This window comes from Pomacea canaliculata, linkage group LG7, assembly GCF_003073045.1.
Source record: "Pomacea canaliculata isolate SZHN2017 linkage group LG7, ASM307304v1, whole genome shotgun sequence".
Taxonomy (NCBI): Eukaryota; Metazoa; Mollusca; class Gastropoda; order Architaenioglossa; family Ampullariidae; genus Pomacea; species Pomacea canaliculata.
In genome coordinates, this window is record NC_037596.1 from 29,663,964 (window position 1) to 29,690,814 (window position 26,851).

The 26,851-nt window shown below is 37.5% G+C and overlaps 2 protein-coding genes and 2 long non-coding RNA genes across 4 annotated transcripts; all 4 read left to right on the plus strand.

The window, feature by feature from the left end:
- Positions 1-20: 20 nt before the first annotated feature.
- Positions 21-6,383, plus strand: LOC112567605 (deleted in malignant brain tumors 1 protein-like). The gene is made up of 7 exons (XM_025244300.1): positions 21-41; positions 988-1,198; positions 2,910-3,060; positions 3,898-4,067; positions 4,409-4,541; positions 5,082-5,230; positions 6,031-6,383. The coding sequence occupies exons 1-7, from the start codon at positions 21-23 to the stop codon at positions 6,336-6,338; spliced, it is 1,143 nt and encodes a 380-aa protein (XP_025100085.1). The 3' UTR covers positions 6,339-6,383.
- Positions 6,384-6,748: 365 nt separating this feature from the next.
- LOC112569388 lies at positions 6,749-7,837 on the plus strand. Its single transcript, XR_003100389.1, has 3 exons — positions 6,749-6,906; positions 7,175-7,432; positions 7,782-7,837. It is a non-coding gene; the product is annotated as an uncharacterized LOC112569388 (long non-coding RNA).
- Positions 7,838-18,135: 10,298 nt separating this feature from the next.
- On the plus strand, positions 18,136-23,926 carry LOC112567606 (deleted in malignant brain tumors 1 protein-like). Its single transcript, XM_025244301.1, has 7 exons — positions 18,136-18,284; positions 19,914-20,064; positions 20,571-20,740; positions 21,077-21,227; positions 22,637-22,785; positions 23,557-23,612; positions 23,906-23,926. The coding sequence occupies exons 1-7, from the start codon at positions 18,227-18,229 to the stop codon at positions 23,924-23,926; spliced, it is 756 nt and encodes a 251-aa protein (XP_025100086.1). The 5' UTR covers positions 18,136-18,226.
- A 221-nt stretch (positions 23,927-24,147) lies between these two features.
- LOC112569403 lies at positions 24,148-25,169 on the plus strand. Its single transcript, XR_003100404.1, has 3 exons — positions 24,148-24,298; positions 24,576-24,833; positions 25,110-25,169. It is a non-coding gene; the product is annotated as an uncharacterized LOC112569403 (long non-coding RNA).
- Positions 25,170-26,851: the final 1,682 nt, after the last annotated feature.

The following is a 26,851-nucleotide window of genomic DNA, read 5'->3' on the forward strand; positions in this document are numbered from 1 at the left end:
TGCTTCTATCAGTGCTTTCGATGGAGTCTCAAGGATTTGAGGTAAGTGATCGCCTGCAAACATCATCAGCAAGTCTGGGCATGATTACGATTATACTATCCGGCTTTTTTTTTAAGGATTGAGGACATTAGTACTGAGACAATAAGATTAAAAGATAAGCTTGGTCACAGGAAAGCTTGCAGAATAAACCTACAGAATTTAAATTAACGTTGTGGGTCTTTGTGAAACGCCATTGCTATAGATACCCACCAACCCCCGATAGATAGAATTTAATTTTTCTTTTAAACAAAGACATCAAAATTCTAATGTGTATTGTAGCTGTGGTAATTTCCAGTCAGCACAGATTTTCTGAGTTTTGTCGTACTGTCAATGGAAACATCATCCTTTCCGTTAAAGAGGCCACTGCTATTACATCATTAAAGATGAGCGTTGTCCTACGAATTTAATGAGAGCCCCCATAAACTTCAGCTGGGACATTGTCATTACAATTGTGCTATGTGTTCGTTAAGATGTAATCGACTTCCTTTCTATTCAATATAAATAAACCATGGCTGTTGATGGTCCTATGTGAAAACAATACATGACTTGCATTGATCCGAATCATACACCTGTCAACACCACATTTTAAGGTAGTTTCCTACAAAAAAGTCTACGAAAGAAGCGAAAGTGAATAACCTCATACATATGTTCAGGACATAATAGGGCTATGTTAAATACACCTGCACCTATAGGGGTGACAAAATGTCAAACAAGCGTTTAGACTATAATTATAAATAAGAACCAATCAGACAGCTGGGTTTTGTGAGGCGTATCTTTAAACTGCTTAATTGACAACAAATGACCAAACTTTGTCGATTGAGATTCAGTGCATTCGTGTTGTCTTGAGGAAATGCATCTGTGTGAGCCAACACCTCGATGCTTAGGTAATATCCACAAATCCACTATCCACATGTTAAATTATGCGTTTTCCCTCTATCACATAAACAGTGGGACACAAGTCTTTGGAAAATCCTTTTCCCGTTATTAACATCCTTGTTGTCTGACTTTAAGCATCCACACTGCGGTCTGTGCTCAGTGTCAGCTTTCCAGCCAGACTCTCCTCACATCCTCGTCTTCCTGCAAGACATCGCAGCTAACATCATGATGCGCTCAGTCCTCAGTGTCTGTGTGATGTTTACTCTTCTACTACAAGGTTTGAGTAAGTACTCAATTACACTTTGTCTTAATATCGTTATCCTATGATGCTGCAACAAGACCATGCCATCCCCTGTAGTACTCGTGTGATGACCGACCTTTACAGCATCAGTAAAGTCAGCGGCTAGACTGTAGTATCACGTGACCCCGATTAGGCTCCTAACAAGGTCACTGTCATCTCACTGAAGGTATCAACACCATCTGTGACAGAAGCAACTCATCAGCAAGGGGAATAATGTAACCTAGGACGACATTTGAATTCTCAGCTGGAATGTTGGTGGAGTTTTACCCTTACTAGGTATCACGGACTTTGTTGAATACCTATAGTAGTTTGATGTGCTATGTGTAACTGACAGTATATTGAGACCAGCCTCCAGTTACACAACTTTATTGACTCTTGTTTGTATTTTGCTCCGACTAAGAAACTGAGATGTTATTTTGATGTAATCACGACAAGGATGCCGTTCAATCTGTTTAATGTTTTAGATTACTTCTGTGCATCCAACGAACTGTGTAAGGAAGAGACCCTGTATTATTTAAAAGTCGAAAATAGTGTAGTCAGACCATCTGCCAGTCTCACACGAACAGACCGCGAGAACCCACGTGGAAATGGAAAATAGACAGAAAAAGTAGTGTGGCACGGTGACAGGGTAAAGCTTTTTTAAAGCAGCACTGAACACGGGAAAAACCAGACACGAACTTGAAAATGCGTCTTCCAAAATAGAACAAAATGTCAATAAAGCAGTTAGTCTACTCGTGAACTGCCTACAGCAAGCGGCGACGTGTAGCAGGTAAAGGGTTTTTACAGGTAACCGCAGAAAGCAACCAGACTGGTTTGACCAAGAATGTACACAGGCATAAAATCGGCTAAATCTTGTTTACGTAAATACAGATGTCAAAGTACGGACCAGTCTTTATCAATCTGTAGAGGCAAGGCAACAGTACTGGAGGCTAGTAAAGGAGAAAAAGAGAAGATATAAAAAGGTAAAAGCAGAGAATTTAACAAAGCCAATCAGTTACCCCAAACTGTTTTGGAAAGTAATAAAATCATGTTTGGGTAACACAGGGTTAAAGTATTACAAAACATGAATGGATGAATCACTTTAAAGACGTTTACCAAGATTAGAACCCTCATATACCTGAAGTAGACTGCACAAATTTTGATAATCAGCCTGGAATAGAGGAACACGATGAGACCATGAGAGAGAGCGAGGTACATACCGCAATACGAAACCTCAAGTCGCAAAGCGTGTGGCACAGAGAAAGTGTTAGTATTAGCCGATGAACAGGTATTTGGCTTTTTAACTAAACACTTTTAGTCAATTTTTGCTAGCTGGAAATGTATATGTATATAACAGGAAGCTATAATTGTAACCATCTATAAGAAAGGCGATCACGAGAGCTACACGAGTAACTACAGAGTTATCTCCCTTCTAATGGTCTCATGCGTCGGTGTCTTTTATTACTTTTATGTTCGACATAGTTACAATGTAATATAGAGAGGTTTATATAAAGCAAGGAAGGTGCTTTCTCTGAAATGTCTAATACATTTACTTATTTATCCTAGAATAGAAAAAACATTTTTTATTGTTAGTTACAGGACATGATAGTGTTGTACGTTAATCAACAGAGGAACAGACAAGTTTTGATTTTCAAGTCTGTAGGTAATAAGATTTGCTGTAACTCGTTACTAATTCCCTTTTATGGTTGATTAGATGCACAGGGTAAAGTCCGGCTTGTGAATGGAACTGCCCCGTGGAATGGTGTCCTTGAGATGTTGTACAGAGGAACGTGGGGCCAAGTGTGTATCTATGGGATTAGGAAACAAGAGGCGCAGGTGGTCTGCAGGATGCTGGGCTTCAACACGTGTGTAATGTTTTGTGATCTTGCGCTTATATGCTGTGCAGTTATATTTGTTTATTCATGTTATACTCTCGATAAACAGATGATATACTACAGTTTCTTAAGCGGTCATTTCACTTTCGTCTTATTCTAACCACTGAGCTCCATACCGATTCGAGATAATCTTTTTATATAAGATACAATAAGAAAAAAATGTTGATGCAGAGGCATTTGTGTGTCTGTGTGTAAGTGTGCCATTTGTTTACAAACATTAAAAGGGACAATTAAGTAATATCAAAAGCAAGTAGAGATACAAAAATGCAGGGTTGTCCATGGGACATATTTTTCTATCCCATCCCAGCCCATCCCATGGGACGTTTCCCATGGTAATAACATTCCTATGGACAACACTGCGCATTGCACACATGTTAACAAAGTCATGGCATAATGAAACTGGAATAAAAAAGTATTTTTCCTGTGCTTAAAAAGTCTGACAATGCAAATTTCAGCGTAAATTTATTTTACAATATCAAGTATCGACTACCATGGGAAATAAAAATGTGTGCTGTCCCATCCCATCCCATGGGACTTTTCCCATGGGATTCCCATTCCTATGGACAACACTGCAAAAATGAAACAAGTTCTTAAATATGTCGTTTGTACTGATTAAAAAAAAATATTGACTAACTTTGTCTATAAGTAAAATCAGATAATAAAAGCAATGCGCCTGCATGTATATGCAAATTGTTTTCTTAAAAATGTGTTGATTTTGACTGCATCTAGTCTGTATCTATTAAAATAAGTCGGTACATTCTATAGATAAAACCAGACAAATGCACAAACATACCTTTCGTCAAACAGGTCGCACGTTTTCACCACATCGCTATTAATAGACAGTGTGAGCTACAACTATATCATATTTGACAACCTGAGGTGTACAGGCGAGGAGACCAGCTTAGAGAAGTGTAGTGATACAGAGATTATCAGTGACCCCTGGTGCCCCTATGTCGTTGGTATCACCTGCAACTCACGTAAGAATGTGCTGTTTCTATTCTGTTGTTTGCTGTGTCGCATTATGTATCCTAAAATAGAGAAAAAGAAACATTGACACATTTACCATTTTTATGCAAGAATTCTTTACAAAAGAGATGTAAACAATGCAAGAATATCTAGATATTAGACACAACACATGATGTATTTTCACAACAATTAAAGTGTTAAGACTTTACAATATTGCAACGCATCTTAATTATGTAAGTGATTTTTGTCTTTTTGTTGATATAGAAACTGTTTTGTCTGCACAGATACTGAAGTGGCAATACACATGTCGGCAAACTTAAAAAGATAGTGAATATCTGACGGCTTGTTACAGAAAACATACAGGTGCGATTGAACTTCATCAGTGGTCAGGTAGAGATAGACATCGGAGGTGGTCATTGGGGGACAATGTGTGTGTCGACTGACAACATTGCCAGGGTCGTCTGTAGACAGCTCGGCTTACCATGGTAAGTTCTTTTCTCCTGTTAGTGAACGAGTCTGTAAAAGGATGATGTATAGTTTCTACTGAAATAACACAGTTTAAGGGAATGAACTATCAACCTTGCTAATTATTAATGTTGATTTTGAAACTTTACATTTTACACACACAGCTAAACACATGTCTAAAAATGTTCACCTGTTACTCCATCCATCCATTTATTCTTTACTTTCAATCTATCCCTATCCCTTTAAAACGAAAATGTTTTACATGAGTTACTTCAGGTTTAACAAAATAGATCTTATATATTTATATAGTGGAATAAATAAACGCCTGTAATAAAGTTGTTATGGTCTCATTAAGAGTATATCTATCTACATAAATACTGATCTATGAATGCTGACTGTCGTCTGAATTATACCATGATCTTTTTATTTATCTAACATTGCACGATACGCATGCAGAGCATAAATGTACTTCTGAATAAAGAACACTTGAAGCATTTTAATTAGGCATTAATAATTATCAGAACAATTGTTTTAAGCAAAAGGTATTCTGCAATGTTTAGGCTTGGTGCGAGGACTTTTGTAAATGAATACGTTGACATCGATGGTGATTTGTCATCTTGCCTTGGGAATGAGACTAGCATCGCTGAGTGTCAAGATGAGATGTCTAGTGTCGGACCCTGCCTGGATTACACCATCATTTGCAGTAACTGTAAGAACTTCTATTTTATAAAAGTAAAACTCATCAACGTCTGTACAATCTGTATGCTAGGTTTAACAAATAAAACTACATGTTTTGCATATGAAATACAGAAATAAAATATTGTAACTGTTTCCAGTCTCATGTTCGACTAATGTCCTAAATCTGTTCCGCAAAATAAAGCCAACTAAAGGGATGCAACTTTTTATGAAAAAAAAAAGACCGCTACTACTGCCTATTTAACAGTATATGTTTTACTTTATTATTCTATTTTCATTTGAAATTGTTTTATAATCTAATTTTTTTTTTTGAAAATGTACTCGGTGATATGTCTTATCTATATACTCCTACCTTTTCATACATGTTATTATAAACCTTTCTTAACCTTGCTGTTTTTTTGTTTTTATTTTTGCCGCCACTTCATTCAATAATGTTAAGTTTCAGTCTCAGTCACACCTGATATAATTTTAGGACCTAACGAAAGGGTATGATAAAGATCGTTTATGTTAAATAAAGAAATTGACTGTTCACAAAACAAACTAATAACTTTCATTATTTTAATGCCGTGAGGAAAAAAAGGGGGGCATAGTTGCAACATTTAGCTTTGCTAAAGAGACGTTTGTTCATTATAAAATATTTAGTCACCAAAGAGAGATGGAGAGAGAGAGAGAGAGAAATATAGATTTCATTATACATTTTGCTTAAGAACGTGTAATAAGGAGCGGAAAGATGAGGTAGTTGGCGACATCTTTCTGCGGAGGCGAATTAATTTTTAGTTTAATTTCGCTAAAAGTTTGAATTGTTTTTTACAGATCTTGTCAACATCCATACAAACAGTAGCAGATATCCTTTAATGGAGGAAACAAATGCTACTTTGAAGTGTGCGAGCAATAATCAGTCTGGTGTAGTAAAGTACACGTGGCCAGAAAATGCAGGCGGGTTCCCTGATGGCAGTAGCCTGATCATCACTAGAGTGACCAGGGAACATCATGGAAGCCGAGTGAAGTGTGAGGCGATGTACAGTGATGGTGAAGTTGTCTCCAGTGACACACTGCAATTACAGGTTTACTGTGAGTATTGGGATCCAACGACAATGAATGTCATGAATAAGGCTACTTAGTCATCGACAGCATATAGTGTCTTTACGCAAATGAGTTTCAAGTTTATCATCTAACAGAAAAAAGTGCTTCATGTACAAGCTGCATACCTTGATCTTCTTTCTCTTTTTTTTATAACCTACGTGTAAAGTTAAGAGTGCTTGTATGTTTATATGTGTAGCCGACAGAAACTGCTACTTTTGGTTGCAGATAGATGTTAGTAAGTAAAAACGAAGACACTTGCCTGATGTATAGATGATACTTGAGACGAATCACGTTCTATCGGCTTGTTTACAGATCGCCCGGTTATCAGGATAACACGGAGTGATAATCAGGGTCAGCCACTGTCCACCTACTCTGAGGTCATCAAGGGTCAGAATGTGACGTTTGTGTGTGACGCTGACAGCAACCCGCCTCCTGCTTCCATCACGTGGTCAGGGAAAGTAAACAGCACTACTGGGGAGCTACACATCATAGCAGCACAGCAGACGACACACGACGGTAACTACACCTGTACCGTGGTCACTCAGACAGATGATGATGATCGTCTACCACTGATGACATCTTACCAATCTGCATTCATCGTGAAAGGTATTCTTAACTTTACCTTCTGTTTTTCTTTATCTTATGATTGCGTTATTTACACCTTAAACATATTTCTTTGTGTATTTGTCCATAAAGTTTAATTAACTTGGAAAACAAACTAATTGTATGTACGAAATATCTAGAAAAAATGTAACTTTTACGCTTAGTACATTTTGTATGGAGCAAAAAGACATAAGGTAAGCAGAACTTTTTCCTGCACAGGCTATCTTACTTTTATTAAATTGTTAGTAAGAATTGCTTGCATTTTTCACAGTTTCTGTCAGCATCCATACAAACAGTAGCAGGTATCCGTTAATGGAGGAAACAAATGCTACTTTAAAGTGTGCGAGCAATGAGCGGTCTGATGTAATAAAGTACACGTGGCCAGAAAATGCAGGCGGGTTCCCTGATGGCAGTAGCCTGATCATCACTAGAGTGACAAGGAAACATCATGGAAGCCGAGTGAGGTGTGAAGCGATGTCCAGTGATGGTGAAGTTGTCTCCAGTGACACACTGCAATTACAGGTTTACTGTGAGTATTGCGATCCAACGGCAATCAATGCAATGAATAAGGCCCCTTTGGCTTCGACAGCATTTAGTCTTCTTAAGCAAATGAGTTTCAAGTTGAAGTTCCCAAAGAAAAAAATCTCTTTTTTATGTACTAGCTGTAATGCTTGATCTTCTCTCCTTTTTAGCCTACATGCAAGTTTGAGTGTGTTTGTACGCGTATTTCTTTTTTTTTTTTTTTTTTTTTTACATGTTTCGACAGAAACTGCTACTTTTAGTTTGAGGGAGAAGTTAGTAAATTAGTAAAACCAAGACACTTGTCTGATGTAAAGATGATACGTTCGACGAATCAAGTGCTATTGGTTTGTTTACAGATCGCCCGGTTATCAGGATAACACGGAGTGACAATCAGGGTCAGCCACTGTCCACCTACTCTGAGGTCATAAAGGGTCACAATGTGACGTTTGTGTGTGACGCTGACAGCAACCCGCCTCCTGCTTCCATCACGTGGTCAGGGAAAGTGAGCAGCACTACTGGGGAGCTACACATCATAGCAGCACAGCAGACGACACATGAAGGAATTTACACCTGTACCGTGGTCACCGAGACAGTTGATGATGATGACCGTCTACCACTGAGGGCATCTTCTCTAATTACATTTATCGTTAAAGGTATCATCACACACACACACACGCTCGCTCGCACACACAGAACAAGACACATTGTTCGTCATGAACCAGCTTCGCGCGAACAACGGTCTTCAAGCCTTAAAACCAAAAACAGTTTGAGTCTTACCGCCGTTTTTGCCCGTTTTCTATCGAAGGCTGAGTTTCACTTGACTAAGAGGGAGCTGAGGTAAGTAAAGTTGTATGCAATCACATTGAACACTATTGTCGGCCTGTCAGCGGCCTTTTAAAAGTCGTCTTACAGTCACGTGGGATGTTGAGTTGGGTTATTGATTCTGTATACACGTAGACTGATTTTTATTGCATTGTACAATACAATACCAAACACAATACCAAATATAATAACAAGTATAATAAAAATACAATATAAATACAATCCTACTTTACTCATGGTACAACATCAGTGTAAACATATACGAAATATATAAGAGATGAAAGTAAATATGTTGAAGGTAATTGTTCATGTAATTTGCTGGATACACTTACGTACTATTTGTGTGCTTTTTATGAAAAATACTACAATTTCTGTGTTTCTTTGTAAGTGTTTTAGAATCCATGTTGATTTCTGTCACAATGTATATTGATTTGTGTTGTTTTTAAATTCTTAAATGGTAATGGGGATGTTAATAAATGGATTTACGATTATTAGCTTTCATAACCAGCATTTCCTAATTAAATCACTTTTTTTGTTATAAAAGCAAAATGTTTTATCTTCACTGCTGTTTGTATTCAAGGGTTAGGTCCATGTTAACCTACAGCAGTGGAGAAAGTAAAACATTTTTCTTCTGCCATGAGAAGAAATCTTTGCAGGTTACCGCCCTTCATGGTTGTTCCAGAAACAGAACAAGACCTGGAATGATTTTATTATTATACTTTTGATATTTCAACATTTTGAAACTTTTTGTTTCAGATTTCACATACTTGTGTGGTGAATCCCAGGAACAGTTTTATATCAAGTTATTAAGATTTATTCTTTTGAAGTTAAACAAATAATGGACCAGGTGCACAGCTCCAAGCACGTTTGGTTAACGGAACTGCCCCGTGGAATGGTTGGTTGGAAATATTGTACAACACTTTATTGGTGATAACAGAATTTGTATGCTTAAGATAGACGATAGACTTGCAGACAGTTGGACAATGGAATGTTTGTGCTTCAGAAAATACTTTTTATAGAAGAAAATACTTCAAATATTATATTTTCATTATCAGGTTAATCTTACTGAGCATAGTTAATTGAGTGCTAGCGGATACTGAAAACTAATTTTTTCAAGGACACAGGGAGATAACTTTGGATAAATCACAAAAAATCAAACCATTTACACATACAGTACTAACGCCCCTTATACATTAAATACTACAACTTCTTTATACTTTACACAACATTAATAGCAAGATCTTATTATACAGTAAATATTTATTAAAAGTGTTATTCGATGTACTCCTGCTTCTATTGCTTAAAATAAAATCTAATAAAATGGATACATGTAGAAATGACAGAAATACTCAACATTTCTTGTAATCATCCATGTAATCTGACCATACTATTAAGCTTTTTATAAGTCGATTGCACTGGAGAAAGAGTAGCTTTCTTTTTGACCGTCTGTTGTTCATCTCTTGGCGGAGTGATTACTGTGATCGCTTCATCGGTCTTCTTGGTCTGGGCTTGCAATGGTCAGTTTTCTTAGCTGTGGTAACAATCTTTCTTGTTTGAATGCTACACAGTACATAAACGTTAGGTGAAACGAGACAAATAAAAAAATAATCAAAATTCAAACATGTTTTTTTTTTAAAAGACAGTTTAGCTGTTTATCAAATGAATGGAGTGTGTGTGTAAATGTTAATTGGTTAATGCCAGTGTACGTACCTGCATGCATAAAAGGAGTATTCCTGTCCTGTGTGTGTGTGTGTCCAAATGGTCGAGTCGTTTTTCCTATTGCTAGACTAACTTTCAGTAATAGTCAAGCAGACTCAAATAATGATCGAAAGATCGTGAAGACAAAGAAGGAACAAAGTCGCTTTGTCTCCACACTGAGAGCAAAGGTCAGTGTTATCGACTTGTTCGTGATTCTTCCTGTTAAAGAAGCCTTGCTTTCCGCAACGGCCGAGAAAAAAAGATGGAAGTGACGATACAAAGTTTATTCCGGAAATTTCACCTTCCGCTCTTGAACACTTTCACTATCAACATCGCATCGAGTAAAGTTAAAAAAAACAGAACATTAAAACTGGAAAAGATAAACATTAGTTTAACGAAAAGCTTACAATTAACCAAAAATATTTAATTTAACTTTATAGTTCTCACCTTAAGTGCTACACTTGTATTTTATTTGTTGTTCTCATGAATGGACTCCACGGAAGCCTGATCATAGCATCTAGTCTGTTGAAAAACAAAATTAATAAAAAAGAAAGATACACTTCCATACAAGAACTCTTAAACACTGAAATAATTCCCAAGGGGACAATCGTTGGCGACAGACGCCCCCACAAAACTCAGACATATAAAGCGAGATAGAAAAGGACATATGGATACGATAAACAGGTACAATAACTGCATACATATATAGCAGGGATAATATCGATTTATTTATTTATTAATTAAAGAGCCCTTCCCTCTTTTTAAAGGGGAATCCAAACAGTACAAAGTACAATATAAAACAATGCAATAGAACATACCTCATAAGCTACACAAACAGTATGATGAATTGAAAAGTCAGCTATTAGTTCAGTTTCGTACTTCCCATATTACAGGAATATTCAAAAGAAATATAAGCCGGTTTGACATCAATTCGACCACAACAGTCTCCCGAAGTTTATTAATTGAACAATTAAAGTCTTGCTGTCAAGTTAAGATTACAGTATAAGCAGATCACCAACCCATGCTTATCGAGAAAACACAGATTTACTGTCCTCTATCCTAGAGAAAAAAATTTACATGACGTAGACTACGTTATCTTATAGTTTTACAAACACATATAAGTGGCGATCAAATATTATGAAGTCACTTCGTATTTAGTTTCACAGGCATTTTTTTTTTAAGGGAAATGTAAACAAGATAAATATGGAAGCTTTGAATACAGTGACATGGGAAAAAAACTGTTGTGTTTTATGACAACACAGGTTGTAACATTAGAGATAAATTCTACAAACTAGACATAGCTGATAATCAGGCACAACATACATGTCAGGGGCAAGTAGTTTTGTGGTTACTACTATGTAGGCGGGAGACAGCCCTCAGAGGGTAGAGCGACCAACCGGCTAACATAGGCGTCAATGACGTCAAGGAAGATAATGACACCTCAGGGGCTCACACACCTGTCCGTCAAGTTAACGGGCAGTAGGGGTTAGTCACCTGTCCACCACGCCACTGCAGGAGGGCGGAGCGTCAATAGGCTGGTCGTTCTCTTGTCGATGCTGGCTACTTGATTGGTTGATGAGTGACCAGTGGTGTCCCTCGTTGTGCGTGACGTGCGAATGCACAAAGTAACATAGAGAATGGAGAACCAGCAGGACACTTCTCGGCACGACCTCAGAGTGGACGGAGCAACTAGTCAGCAGTCGAAGCGACTACAGCATCTCTAACGACAAATTTACTCAAATTTACACACAAGCAGTCAGCTTAACATTATCGCCGTTACACACACACATATCTTACATGTGTATACAATAGTGTGCCTACATAAAAAAAGAAGATACATGTACAAACGAATATGAGAAAAAAAAGGCAGAAATCTACGTAAAACATTTAAGAAAATATTTCAGTGTTTGTCTTTCTCGTGTGTAAGTTTTCCTTTTGTTTATTTAAGTTTGTTTTTCAACATAATCTAGATGGTACGAATTCAGGATTATGAGTGGTCCGTTAAAAGGCACAACGAAATTAATAAAATAAAACTACTAGTCATGCTTACAGGGGGATCATGTGGATGTAAATTAAAATCTTTCGTGCTTTGTAGACTTTTCGTTGCACCAACATTTGTCCCTACTAGATTATTTGTTCTGTATTGTTGACTTTACGGTAAATGATTCAGTTAGCTAAGGTTCTCTGCAACCTATCGCAGAATTTCCGATATAAGCTTTCGTATTAATCGCCACTTTTAGCCGGAAAGTCAAGCTTCGTTAGCAGGAAGAAGCACTGATGTGTCGATAATACTGTCGTTGTTGTCAGTGTGGAGACAATCGACGTTCACGCCTCTTCCTTCCTAATCACTAACCCTAACCCACTGGACACTCAGATATCACACAAACGGATAAACCGTTAGTTCTACATGCAGCTACACATCCTGTCATGACTACAGATTTTAGACACTTTCAAAAGTTTGTGGTGTTTAGGGCTAGGAAACGGTCCATGTTACATCTTTCCTTCATTGTCTGAATGGCTACGCAGTCGCTCTTGTATCCAGTACAAACTGTCCGTGCTGTGTTTTAATACCTTTGCTAGCACCTGCCCTGACTATTTCTCTCAGCGTCTCTTCTGTTACGTCCCAGCTAGATAAGTTTGCTCTTTGTCCCCATTATTGTGCCTTGAAACTATGGAACTCTCTCCTTTCCATATTCACCACCTACCCACTGTTGAATCCTCTAAACGTGCACTGAAAACAAACTTCATCCTTCAGCATTAGTAGACCATTTCCCATAATGCTTGTCCGTTTTTACACCGTTCCTTTCTTTTCCGCTTATTGCTAGTTTGTATTTTTTAAATTGTCTGTACTGTTGTTTATCCTTTCGTAGCTTATAGGTTGTTTGCTTGTTCTTCTTTCACTCGTTTGTTGTCCATGTCTCGTTCTTGTCCAAACAAGGATGTTTTTTTGTGGTTAGGCGATTACTGATCATATGCCAACGATTTCTGGGAAATTACGCCAACCGTCTGGGACTTGGCAATGTTGTGGTCTGTAGGCACTGAGTTCTACAAACCTGATTATATAAAATTTTTCTTTCAATTTTTTCTGGAATAATATACAGTTAGTCCTCGACTTACGACGCTGCGTCGTAAACTGAATTTAGACGTAAGTCGGATCGTACGTTCACACAGTACTGTACCATAATAACAGTACAGTACTGAAAACACTTAGCCTATCCAAACACCTATCCTAACACAGTACCCTACATAATTATCAATAAACATAAGTACAGTAAGATATTGTGCAGTACAGTACGCTTTGTTATCACTGTCGCTTTCATAGGAGCAGATCCTGTCACGTGGTCAAGGATGCGATCTTTATCCTTGATAATCGTAGCGACAGTCGAACGACAAAGTCCTAATGATCTGCCAGTTTCTGTTGCTGTTTCCCCTTCTCAGGCTGCTTTATGACTTCGGACGCACGTGGAATGAGGCGCATGTACAGTTCGACTTACGACGCTAAACCTCATAAGTCGGAATGAGCGTCGTAACTACGAAACGACGTAACTCGAGACCGTCGTAACAAGAGGACTACCTGTATGTATATATACCTGTCTGATATAATTGCCAGTCTGCTCAAATTTATTATTTTTTGCCTCAATAGGTTTTAGTAGGCCTATCTTTAAACTTGAAACTGTTTAATTGGCAACAAATGACCGAAATATGACTACTGAGATACAGTGCATTCGTGTTGCGTTTAGAAAATGTATCTGTGTGTAAGCCAACACGTGGATGCATAGGTAATATCCACAAATCCACTATAAACACACAGAATTATCCGTTTTCTCTCAATCACATAAACAATGGGACACAATTATTAAGAAAATCCTTTTCCCGTTATTAACTTCCTTGTTGTCTTGTGGCCGTAGGTTTAAGAAACAAGAGACACAGGTGGTCTGCAGAATGCTGGGCTTCAACACGTGTGTAATGTTTTCTGATCTTGTGGTTATGTGCTGTGCAATTATATTTGGGTTTTCATGTAATGTTCACGATAAACAGATGATATACTACAGTTTCTCAAGTGGTCATTTTACTTTTCTCTTATTCTAACCACTGAGCTCCATGCCCATTCGAAATAATCTTTTTTTTATAAGATACAATAAGAAACAAATGTTGATGCAAAAGCACTTGTGTGTCTGTGTGTAAGTGTGTCACTTGTTTACAAACATTAAAAGGGATAATAAAGTAATATCAAAAGGAAGTAGGCATAAAATAATGAAACAATTTTATAAATATGTCGTTTGTACTGATTAAAAAATATTGACCAACTTAGAGTATCATTAACGACATATAATAAAAGCAATGAGCCTGCATGTACATGTAAATTGTTTTCTGAAAAAAGTGTTGATTTTGATTTCGACTTGTTTGTATATATTAAAATATCTTTTTTCTTAAGTAGCAATAAAAAAAAAACCCAGACAAATGCGCATATATAGCTTTTGTCAAACAGGTCGCAAGGTTATACCGCGTCCCTACATAAGTACGGACTGAGCTACATCACGTTTCTGTTTGCCGACCTGAGGTGCACAGGCGAGGAGACCAGCTTAGAGAAGTGTAGTCATAGAGGGATTAGCACGAACTTTGGGTGCGCCTATGCCAATGCTATCGCATGTAGCTTACGTAAGACTCTCCTGTTTCTATTCTGTTGTTTGCTGTGTCGCATTATTGAAATGGGTAGAACTAGAGAGAGGGATGAAGGCACTGGACAAGAGACTGAGACCAGAACAAGCAGGGTTTCACCAGGAAAGGTCATGCACTGACCACATTGCCACCATCCGTATCGTCATTGAGCAGTCTATTGAGTGGCAGTCCTCACTTTATGTAACTTTAGTGGACTTTAAAAAGGCATTTGACCGTGTAGACAGAGAAATCACCTGGATGCTGGTAATCCACTATGGAATTCAACCCCATGCTTCTCTATGAGTAACAAGGAATAAACATAAAAATTGGGATGATCTTTTAAAGAAAAGCGTAATTAATGTTTGAAAGTATAGTGATTTTACAAGAGAAAGACAACCAGGAAAGTAGCAATAATCGGAAAGGGAGGGAAAGGTATAAAAACGGACAAGCATTGTGGGAAATGGTCTATGAGTTCCGGTATTTCGATGCCTTTCACTAAAACTCATGTGTCCATATGCTGCTTTGATCAAACGATGGTTGTCAAAGAGCAAAATTTCTAGCTGTGACTGAAGAGAAGTTCAAAGAAATAGCCATGAATTAAAACACAGCAAAGACAGTTTACACTTGATGCAAGAGCTATTGGGTAGCCATTGCAAGCAATGAAAGAAAGGAGTTACACCGAGTCGTTTCCTAGTTCTAAACACCTGAATTATAACAGGCAGAAACATTTGACAGTTTCTAAAATCTTTTGTCACCACGAATATTATGTGTAGCTGCATGCAGGACAAACAGATTGAGGCCGTTAATGGTTTATTCGGTTGTGTGATTTCTGAGTGTCAAGTCTATGTGATCAGGAAGGAAGAGGCGTGAACGTCGCTTGTGTCCACACTGACAACAACGACAGTATTATCGACACATCAGTGCTTCTTCCTGCTAACGATGCCCGACTTTACGGCTGAAAGTTGTGATAATACAAAAGCTTTTTCCGAAAATTCCGCCATAAGCTCCTGAGATTAGTAGGTATCAGAATCGTTTACAGTAAAGTCAACAACACAGAGCAAATAATCTAGTTGGGACAAATGGTGGTGCAACGAAAAATCTACAATACACGAAAGGCATTTTAATTTACATCCTCATGATCCCCTTGTAAGCCAGGCTTGTAGTTTTATTGTATTATTTTTTTTTTCTTGAACGGACCCCTTTGATTCTCAATTCGTACTATCTAGATTCTGCTTAAAAACAAACTTGAAATAAAGAAAAGGAAAACTTCCATACCAGAATAACAAACATTGAAAGGAAACTCCTTAAACACACAGAAGTAAAACATAAAAGTGAGGTAGGAAAGGATAAATAATACAGAAAAGGATATACATTGACTACACATTTCACAAACACTTGCAAGAGATAAATATTAGCCAGTTCAACATAAATTCGACCACGATGACCTCCCAAATTGTAATAACAACTGAAGTCTTGCTGTAATATTAAGAATACAGTCGGTCTCAGCAACACACTGAGAAATAGAGATTAACTGTCCGCATTCCTAGCAAATGAAGCTCTTGACATAGCATAAGCTAACACATAAAGAATGAAGAGAGATTACACTGGTCACTAAACGAATTAACAACATGTCCATGAACAGTTTTACTGTCTCTCGTGTTAAAAATATTTCCTAGAGCTCATTGTCTATGTTTCACCATGTAAATGATTTCACTCGGACTGTAACAACATCCTAACTAAGCTTAGAATGACGTAACATGACATCACATGGCTTAATAGCGTCATGCACACGTCATTCAGAGTTCATTGCGTCAGTGTCTGATGTAATGCCGAGCTACTGCCAGGCTGCTGTTGAAGTAAGCTGACGTCAGTGGTCTTCTATTTATAGCCCAGTCAGACATGTTGAGCATTTCAAATATTTGAGACTATTTCAGGATACAGACTTTGTTAGAAATCACTCGCGACTGTTGCTGTAGAAGGTAGCAGATGGCGCTGCTCTTAGATCAACTGCGTCCCTAGGGTACGTACCAGTTGGATGCAGGTATATTCCGTTTATTAATCCAGCTGTGGAGCGGACACCTTAGAGAGCTGAGGAAAGTACGTTACCACGGAGGAAAGGTAATCATCATTACAAAAAGTGGCTGTAAGGTAATCAAGGTCTCGCATATTCCTGCGAGCATGTACTGAAGTAGCAGTATTAGTAGCAAGAACTCCATGTGCTACAAACGTGACTAGATAAAATTCTCCATTTTATTTCTTAAAAATATTACAGATACCTGCGTAATATAATTGCTAGTCTGCACAAAATTGTTTATGTTTTGCTAAAATAAGACAACTGAACCCCACCCAACGTTTGCTCGTTAAACAACTTGCGTGTAGGACTGTCGTCAGGTATGTCTGTGCATGAGAAAATACAGTTACTTTTTTCTTGTGGACAATTAGAGAGTGAGGTTGACTTATATGCCACAAAATTAACATCAAATAGTATATTATATAGATAGATCGAAATCCACAGACCTTTTGTATGCAATTCTGGTTGCTTCTGACTTCGTATCTATGCTTGACAAATATTCGTTACAATAGATGTACAAACTTTTCTTCGACACGCTACTTTTAGCAGCTAACAACAAAGTAACCAGAATTTGCAAGTTTTCATGCATAATAATATTGTAACTACATGTACAAGTACACACGAGCCGTTAAACAAATCTGTGCAAATATTTCTGTAAAACCCCATGTCCTTATACATGTATTCCGGATGAAGTAACCAATAATAAAGATTGCAAGTTAACTAAGATTTGTAAACTTTTACACCTGTCATGATTAATACCGAGCAGTTTTAAAAGCTCATAATTTTTTTTTATCTAGAAGTTTACAACCAAATCGCTGAGGATTTCGAGAACAAACTAAAGTACACTAACATATTTTTTTTAATTTGTGTTGCTACAAAGGCCTTAGAATGCAGTCGTCATTTTTCTTCTTTCTCACATGACATTTTGAGAAGAAATTAAGCACAATACACATTAAATATGTAGTGTAAGCGTCTCAGAAAGACAGTATGAATTGTATTCATCTGCGACATATACCTGTCCATATCACATTTTATTGTGGTTTGCTACCAAAATGTCTACGAAAATAAACGAAAGTGAATAACCCATACATTTGTCCGCGAGATATTAGGAATATTTAAAAGTACAACTGCATCTATTATCATGACAGGATGGGAAACAAGCGCTTAGACTATAAAAATATCCACCAATCAGACAGCTGGGTTCATACGTTAATCAGGCGTATCTTTAAACTGTTTAATTGATAGCAAATGACCAAATTTTATGATAAAGTGCATTTGTATTGTGTTGAAATGTTTTATTGTCTCTATATGAGCCAGCAGATGGATGCACAGGTAATGTTGACAAATTAACTATTAACAAGCCCAATTATGCGTTTTTCCTTGACCACAAGAAACAGAGGGGCACAATTCTTTAAAAATATCCTTTTACCGTTATTAACATCCTTGTTGTCTTACTTTAAGCATCCACACTGCGGTCTGTGCTCAGTGTCAGCTTTCCAGCCAGACTCTCCTCACATCCTCGTCTTCCTGCAAGACATCGCAGCTAACATCATGATGCGCTCAGTCCTCAGTGTCTGTGTGATGTTTACTCTTCTACTACAAGGTTTGAGTAAGTACTCAGTTACACTTTGTCTTAATATCGCTATGCTATGATGCTGCAAGAAGTCCATGCCAGCCCCTGTAGTAGTCGTGTGATGACCGACCTTTACAGCATCAGTAAAGTCAGCGACATGACTGTAGTATCACGTGACCCTGACTAGGCTCCCCACTAGCTCGCAAGCAACATCCCCGGACATTCAGGCCAGAAGTGGCTCATCTGTTTCAGTACTTGCATGATGGTTACTGGTCATCACTGAAGCGTATACAGTGACACTTGTTCCATGCACTCAGATAAAGACGCACTAAATCTATGACAGCAAATGGTGGCCAGACTGGCAAAACGCACTCTTAATTCTAATAACATGTCTACCACCCATCGAGTGTCAGTCAACACACAGCTAAACAAATACAAGGAACACAGTAAATAGGACTTCTCCCACTGACATCTAACTGAACATATCAACACAAAAAGTGGCTAGTGAAGGAGAAAAAGAGAAGATATAAAAGGTAAAAGCAGAGAATTAGACAAAGCAAATCAGTTACCCGAAAATGTTGTGGAAAATAAATAAAAGATGGGTAAAAGTGAAAGACACCTACCGGAAGAAAACATTTCAAAAGATGAATGGATAAATCACTTTAAAGACGTTTTCCAAGATAATAACCCTCATATACCTGAGAATCAGCCTGGAATAGAGGAACTTAATGAGTCCATTAGAGAGAGCGAGGTACATACCGCAATACGAAACCCCAAGTCGCAAAGTGTGTGGCACAGATAAAGTGTTAGTAGAATGTTGAAATCAGCCGGTGACCAGGCAGCTGACTTTTTAACCTAATATTTTAATTCGATTTTTGCTAGCGGGACATGTATACGTATATAAAAGAAGCCATAATTGTACCAATCTACAAGCTTTTACCTTAAACGCAAGCAGGCTTTAGGAAGGGCTACTCAACAACACATAATATATTCTTATTGTAAGCTGTGATTAAAAAATATCTCAGTAAACCAGCCAGATGGTATGCACGGTTAGTGGATAGGGGCGTATGATTCTGTCCAACAGGCAACATTACTGAGTGCCCTATTTATCTCTGGAACATCTCTCCTATTTACTAAAACAATAATGTCAATGTATGAATCTCTAAAAGCGTGAATTCGAACGAATAACCAACTCATCGATAAGAAAGACAAAAAACAGAAACCGTTTTTCGCCATTTTTTTTTTTCATCTATTCTTCAGATTTTTAATATATCTCAGTATTTAAACCTTTGCATCTGGGCAAGCAAATAAACATCATTGAGATATTTGTGGTGACATCCGTTTATTAAGATTTCTTTTTGTGATCTCATGCGTCGGTGTACTTTATTACATTTATGTTCGACATAGTTACAATGTTATATAGAGAGGTTTATATAAAGCAAGTAAGGTTCTTTCTCTGGTGTATGAAATGTCTAATACTTTTACTTATTCATTCTAGAATAGAAAAAAAAGTTTGTTACTGTTAGCTACAGTTGTTTTCATAAATTGGACATGATAGTGTCTTACGTTAATCAAAAGAGGAAAAGAAATGTTTTAATTTTTTTAAGTCTGTAGGTAATAACATTTGCTGTAGCTCGTTACGAATTCACTTTGATCGTTGATTAGATGCACAGCTGCAAGTTCGGCTTGTGGATGGAGCTGCCCCGTGGAATGGTTTCCTTGAGATGTTGTACAACGGAACATGGTACCCAGTGTGTGTCGATAAGTTTAGCAAACAAGATGCACAAGTGGTCTGCAGAATGCTGGGCTTCAACACGTGTGTAATGTTTAGTGATCTTGCGCTTATATGTAGTGCATTTATATTTGTTTTTTCATGTTATATTCTCGATAAACAGATAATATACTACAGAGTCTTAAGCGGTTATTTTACTTTCGTCTTATTCTAACCGCTAAGCTGCATACCGATTCGAGAAATTCACAATAACAAAAAAATGTTGATGCAGAAGCACTTGTGTGTCTGTGTTGAAGTGTGTCATTTGTTTACAAACATTAAAAGGGACAATTAAGTAATATCAAAAGCATGTAGACATAAAATAATGAAACAAATTCATAAATATGTCGTTTGTACTGATTAAAAAATATTGACTAACGTAGTCTATAACTAAAAACAGATAATAAAAGCAATGCGCCTGCAGGTATATGCAAATTGTTTTATGAAAAAGTGTTGATTTTGACTGCATCTAGTCTGTATCTATTAAAATAAGTCGGTACATTCTATAGATAAAAACAGATAAATGCACAAACATACCTTTTGTCAAACAGGTCGCACGTTTATACCGCGTCCTTATATAGGTACAGTAGGAGCTACAACCATATCATGTTTGACGACCTGAGGTGTACAGGAGAGGAGACCACCTTAGAGATGTGTAATTATACAAGGATTATCAGAGACCTCAGCAACCGCGATGTCATTGCTGTCACCTGCAACTCACGTAAGAATCTGTTGTTTCTATTCTGCTGTTTGCTGTCTCGCATTATGTATCTTCAAATGGAGAAAAAGAAACATTGACACACTGACCATTTTTTATGCAAGAATTCCTTACAAAGGAGATGTAAAGCATGCAAGAATATCTAGAGATTAGGTAAAACACATGATGTATTTTCACAACAATTAAAATATTAGGACTTAACATTATTGCAACCCATCTTAATTCTATAAATGATTTTTGCCTTTTTGTTGATGTAGAAACTCTTTTGTCTGCACAGATACTGAAGTGGCAATGCACATATCGGCAATCTTATAGTGAATATATGATGGCTTGTTACAGAAAACATGCAAGTGCGATTGAGGGATATTAACTTTTTGGGACCTAACAGACGTCAGGTAGAGATAGACATCGGAGTTGGTCAGTGGGGACCAGTGTGTGTGTCGACTAACAACACTGCCAGGGTCGTCTGTAGACAGCTCGGCTTACCATGGTAAGTTCTTTTCTCCTGTTAGTGAACGAGTCTGTAAAATAATGATGAATACATTCTACTGAATTTACACAGTTTAAGGGAATTAACTATCAACCTTGCTAATCATTAAATGCTGAATTTGAAACTTTACATTTTACACACAGCTAAACACATGTCTAAAATGATTCCCCTGTTACTCCATCCATCCATCCACCCATTCATTTTCTACTTACAATCTATCCCTTTAAAAAGAAAATGCTTGACATGAGTTACTTTAGATGTAAGAAAATAGATCTTATATACAGTGATACCTCGGTTCTCGAACGCCTTGACTTTCGACCAAATCGGTATTCGACCAGGAAATTCGAGAAAATTTTGTCTTGGAATCCGAACAAATATTTGGAACTCGAACATCCGAACGTCCGAGATGAGACGAGTTGAGCTGAATGGCGTTCATTCTGCCCAGCGCGCCTTGCTTACGTCATCAGTGTGAGTGCAGAGAGAGAGAGAGTCACGTTTTTGTGGAGAGAGTCATGAAATGTGTGCAAAATGGGCAGAAATCGCAAATTTTGTTGAACAACATCACCCTGATAAAGTGGTAGCAAATAGAGCAGTTAACATTTTTAATGACAGTGTTATGTCCACTTTCCGCAAAATTTTGCAAAGGAGAAAAAAACAGCAAACAATTGACAAATTCTTCCGTAAAGAAAACAGACAAGCAACTGCAGAGCAAGATTCTGATTCTCCTCAGCAAAAGATACAGAGAACAGAAACACCCGAAGAGCAGTTACCCTCTGTTTTTATTGAAAGGACTCCCCTTCAAAACAATAACCATCCCCCTTCCCTCCTCCCTCCACATTCATTCCCTCCTGCCATAAAGTTTGATACAGGTACAGTAAATGAAACACAATTTACTGTACTGTACTGTACATTTTTTTGTTTTTGTTTTAATAAATACACTTTAATTTCTTATTTCTTGTTGAGACTCATGTTTTTCTACATATTATATACAAATTAGGCCAGTAAATAGACATTTTCTGGGGTTTGGAACGAATTAATCCAGTTTCCATTATTTCCTATGGGTTTCATTGCTTCGGTTCTCGAACAATTTGGTTCTCGACCGTCTTCCCGGAACGAATTATGTTCGAGAACCGAGGTATCACTGTAGTTATATAGTGGAGTTAATAAACGCCTGTAATATAGTTGTTATGTTCTCATTAAGAGTATATCTATCTACATAAATACTGATCTATGAATGCAGACTGTTGTTATTTGAATTATACCATGATCTATTTATTTATATAATCTTGCACGATACGGATGCATAGCACAAAAAGTCTTCTAAATTAACATCGCCTGAAGCTTTTTAATTAAGCATTAATAATTATCAGAACAATTGTTTTAAGGAAATATTATTCTGCAATGTTTAGGCTTGGTGCCAGGACGTTTTTATCTAAAGTCGTTTCGGTCCGTCGTGATGTCCCATCTTGCTTTGGTAATGAGACTAGCATCGCTGAGTGTCAGCTTGAGACGTCTAGTGACAAATACTGCCCGGATTACACCATCACTTGCAGAGACTGTAAGAATTTCTTTTTTTATAAAAGCAAAACTCATCAACGTGTTTACAATGTGTACGTTAAGCTTAACAAATGAAATTTTTTTTCATATTGACTACAGAAAAAATATTTTAACTGTTTCTAGTCACGTTCGACTAAATGTCCTAAATCTTTTCCACAAATGAAGCTAGCTAAAGGGATGCAACTTTCTATTTTAAAAAAAAAGACCGCTACTATTGCCTCTGTAACAGTCCATATTTATTTTATTTATTTTATTTTTATTTGAAATTCTTCTTATAATCTAAATATTTTTTTAAATGCACTTTGTGATGTCTTATCTATGTACTATCCTTATACCTTTTCATGCATGTTTATTATAAACTTGTCTAACCCTTACTTTTTTTCTGTCACTTTATTCAGTAATGTTAAGGTTCAGTTTAAGTCACACCTTATATCATTTTAGGAACTTCATGAAAATAAATAATCAATATCGTTTATGTTAAAGAAGGAAAATATGATAACTGATTAGAAAAAAACTTAAACCTTTAATATTTGGATGCCGTGAGGAAATAAAGAAGGTATGGATGTAATATTTATTTTTGTTGAAGAGGCGATTGTTTATTATAAAATTTTTAGTTACCAGACATATATATCTATATATAATTACATGCTTTGCTTAAGAACATGTTGTAACAGCGGTGAGACAGGACTTATTTAGCATCTTTCTGCGGAGAAAAATTAATTGTTAGTTTAATGTCACTAACAGTTTCAAGTGTTTTCTTTTTTTTTAACAGCTCCTGTCAACATCCACACAAACAGTAGCAAATATCCGTTAATGGAGGAAACAAATGCTACTTTAAAGTGTGCGAGCAATGAGCGGTCTGATGTAATAAAGTACACGTGGCCAGAAAATGCAGGCGGGTTCCCTGATGGCAGTAGCCTGATCATCACTAGAGTGACCAGGAGACATCATGGAAGCCGAGTGAGGTGTGAGGCGATGTACAGTGATGGTGAAGTGGTCTCTAGTGACACACTGCAATTACAGGTTTACTGTGAGTATTGGGGTCCAATGACAATAAATGTGTGTGTGTGGACGTGCAATGGCGTGAACTGTCAATAAACATAGTAACTTTTGTTTGAAAGGAAATGTCAATAAATATATAAAATGAAGATTAAGACATTTGTCTCACTGAATCGATTGGATGTGCTACGAATCACGGTCTATCGGCTTGTTTACAGATCGCCCAGTTATCAGGATAACACGGAGTGATAATCAGAGTCAGCCACTGTCCACCTACTCTGAGGTCATCAAGGGTCACAATGTGACGTTTGTGTGTGACGCTGACAGCAACCCGCCTCCTGCTTCCATCACGTGGTCAGGGAAAGTGAGAAGCACTACTGGGGAGCTACACATCATAGCAGCACAGCAGACGACACACGACGGTAACTACACCTGTACCGTGGTCACTGAGAAAGATGATGATGATGATCGCCTTCCACTAATAGCATCCTACCATCTTGCTTTTATCGTTAAAGGTATCCTTATACTGACCTTTCTTTTACTTTCTTTAACTCTGTCTGATGTTTGCTTTAATAACACATTTTATAAAATAGTTTATTTATGTTCATCCATTTACACTTATCTCAAAGAACTTAAGTGTAGATGTCAAATATATGTAACAAGTATAGGTAGTATACCTTTCTTTGCATAGATCGTTTTAGATGGAGCAGTCAGACATAACTTGTTGGCTTTTACTTGCTGCATGGGCAAATTTCATTGAATGTCGCTAACAATTTCACGTGTTTGTAACAGTTTCTGTCAACATCCATATCACCAGTAGCGAATATCCTTTAATGGAGGAAACCAACGCTACTTTAAAGTGTGCGAGCAATGAGCGGTCTGGTGTAATAAAGTACACGTGGCCAGAAAATGCAGGCGGGTTCCCTGATGGCAGTAGCCTGATCATCACTAGAGTGACCAGGGAACATCATGGAAGCCGAGTAAGGTGTGAGGTGATGTCTAGTGATGGTGAAGTTGTCTCCAGTGACTCACTGCAATTACAGGTTTACTGTGAGTATTGGGATCCAACGGCTATGAATCCTGTGGAAATAATCGCTAAATACGGACTAGAAAAAGGGAGTAGGCTACTTATGAAAGTGCTTTATGCACAAGCTGTCATTAGTTGATTTTTTTCCGTGCCTGCGTGTGTTTGTATGTGTATATGTAAAGCTGTGAACAGGTGTCAGCAGTAATGTTTTTTTTTTTTTTTTGGTTTAAGGGAAACACCTAAGTCTGATTGAATAGATAAGATGTGCGACGAATCTCGTACTATCGGCTTGTTTACAGATCGTCCGGTTATCAGGATAACACGGAGTGACAATCAGGGTCAGCCACTGTCCACCTACTCTGAGGTCATCAAGGGTCACAATGTGACGTTTGTGTGTGACGCTGACAGCAACCCGCCTCCTGCTTCCATCACGTGGTCAGGGAAAGTAAACAGCACTACTGGGGAGCTACACATCATAGCAGCACAGCAGACGACACACGACGGTATCTACACCTGTACCGTGGTCACTGAGACAATTGATGATGATGAACGCCTTCCACTGAGAGCATCTGACCAGCTTGCTTTTATCGTTAAAGGTAATATTATCTCTCTCTCAACGATACGTATTGTATTTTATCTGACAGTGATCAGAGATAATGTATTTAGAAACACAGTCCTTTTTTGTCTTTTTTGTTTTGTTTGTAAAAATATCACCGAAAGAATGTAGATCTTACTCATTATGTAATTAGAGCTGTTTATATTGATATTTTTAAGTTTTCAGTGAATAAGCATAGTTATAAACACACGCTACAAAATCTATACAGGGAAAGTAGTTAATACACTTTTACATTATTATCTGTTGCTACCAGCATATTGAAACTACTCATTGTTCTAGCAACCTACTACTGAAATAATTATTAAAATCGAAGGGTCTGGTCCTCATGAACCTATAGTAGTGGAGCAAGTTCAAAGATATTCTGTGCTGTTCTGTGAAAAACTTTTTGAATTTTATACCGTTTTCGATTCTTCAGAAAAAAAGAAAGAGACATTAAGAGATTTCATTAGAGCGCATTTGCTGCATGTGTAGACAAAACACCTTTATGGTTGATTAACTGGAAAATCGAAATGGAAAAAAGGTATAGTCAGCGCAAAACTTGTTTTCATATGACTAGAAGTTACTTATGTCGCTGCGAGCCCCTGTATAACCCTTGCCATACCCCTAGGGGTACGCGTACCACCTGTTGTGAACCGCGGATGTGCACGGCTTCGTCGCTGGCGTGCGTCTATACCGCCGGGGTCAGGCGGGGTCACATACAGCATAAAAGCATTGACGGCGCAGGGCAACACTCTGCACACACCTCTGCAATTTGATTCGTAAAACACAAACACACACACACACTCACTCACACACACACAGAGAATATCGTGTACCGATGCTGTCACATGCCTAGAGACATTTTTTACGATTTTTGAAACTCCGATCGTAATGACCAGGAATATTTGAAACCTTCCTGCCGTGGTTTGCCCTGAGTGAAGTACATCTGAGGTAAGTGAAACAGCAGTAAGTAATCAATGTACAGACTATTGCTGGCCTGAATCTTAGGTCGCTTTAAAATTCACCCTTCTATCACGTGGTATGTAAAGCTTTATCTAAAGACTTTGTGGAATCTTTAATTTGTAAAGCAATAGAAACTAAACTGCAGAATAGGATGTAAATTTAGTGTGTGAAACGATGTAATAATGATTAGTGTTAATTTTTTTTCATTACTGTTGGTAGTATTATTCGGCTGTGTTTATATCTGGAGAATATACATCTTGGAAAAGTAATCAAGTACAATATTATGGAAGAGTACAGGGTAGGCATGGCATGGCAATTGCTTTATTTTAATAGCCTCGTGCATTAACCGAGTGTTTGAGGATGGATAGGAAAAGTCAGATATTCTTTTCATATACAATGGTACAGAAAAAAGATAATACCACAGTAATTAAAATTACAACACATCGAAAGTCTCAAAGTAAGTTTTGTCATAAAAAGAAAAAA

What these genes read in the sequence shown, in the direction of transcription:
- LOC112567605 (XM_025244300.1), top strand. Translation starts at nt 21, where the DNA reads ATGGAGTCTCAAGGATTTGAG. An exon ending in TGGAGTCTCAAGGATTTGAG is followed by an intron (nt 42 to 987) that starts GTAAGTGATCGC and finishes TCACATAAACAG; the next exon opens with TGGGACACAAGTCTTTGGAA. An exon ending in AGACAGCTCGGCTTACCATG is followed by an intron (nt 4,542 to 5,081) that starts GTAAGTTCTTTT and finishes TGCAATGTTTAG; the next exon opens with GCTTGGTGCGAGGACTTTTG.
- LOC112567606 (XM_025244301.1), top strand. Translation starts at nt 18,227, where the DNA reads ATGATGCGCTCAGTCCTCAGTGTCTGTGTGATGTTTACTCTTCTACTA. An exon ending in AGAATGCTGGGCTTCAACAC is followed by an intron (nt 20,065 to 20,570) that starts GTGTGTAATGTT and finishes TTTGTCAAACAG; the next exon opens with GTCGCACGTTTATACCGCGT. An exon ending in CACCATCACTTGCAGAGACT is followed by an intron (nt 22,786 to 23,556) that starts GTAAGAATTTCT and finishes TTTTTTTAACAG; the next exon opens with CTCCTGTCAACATCCACACA.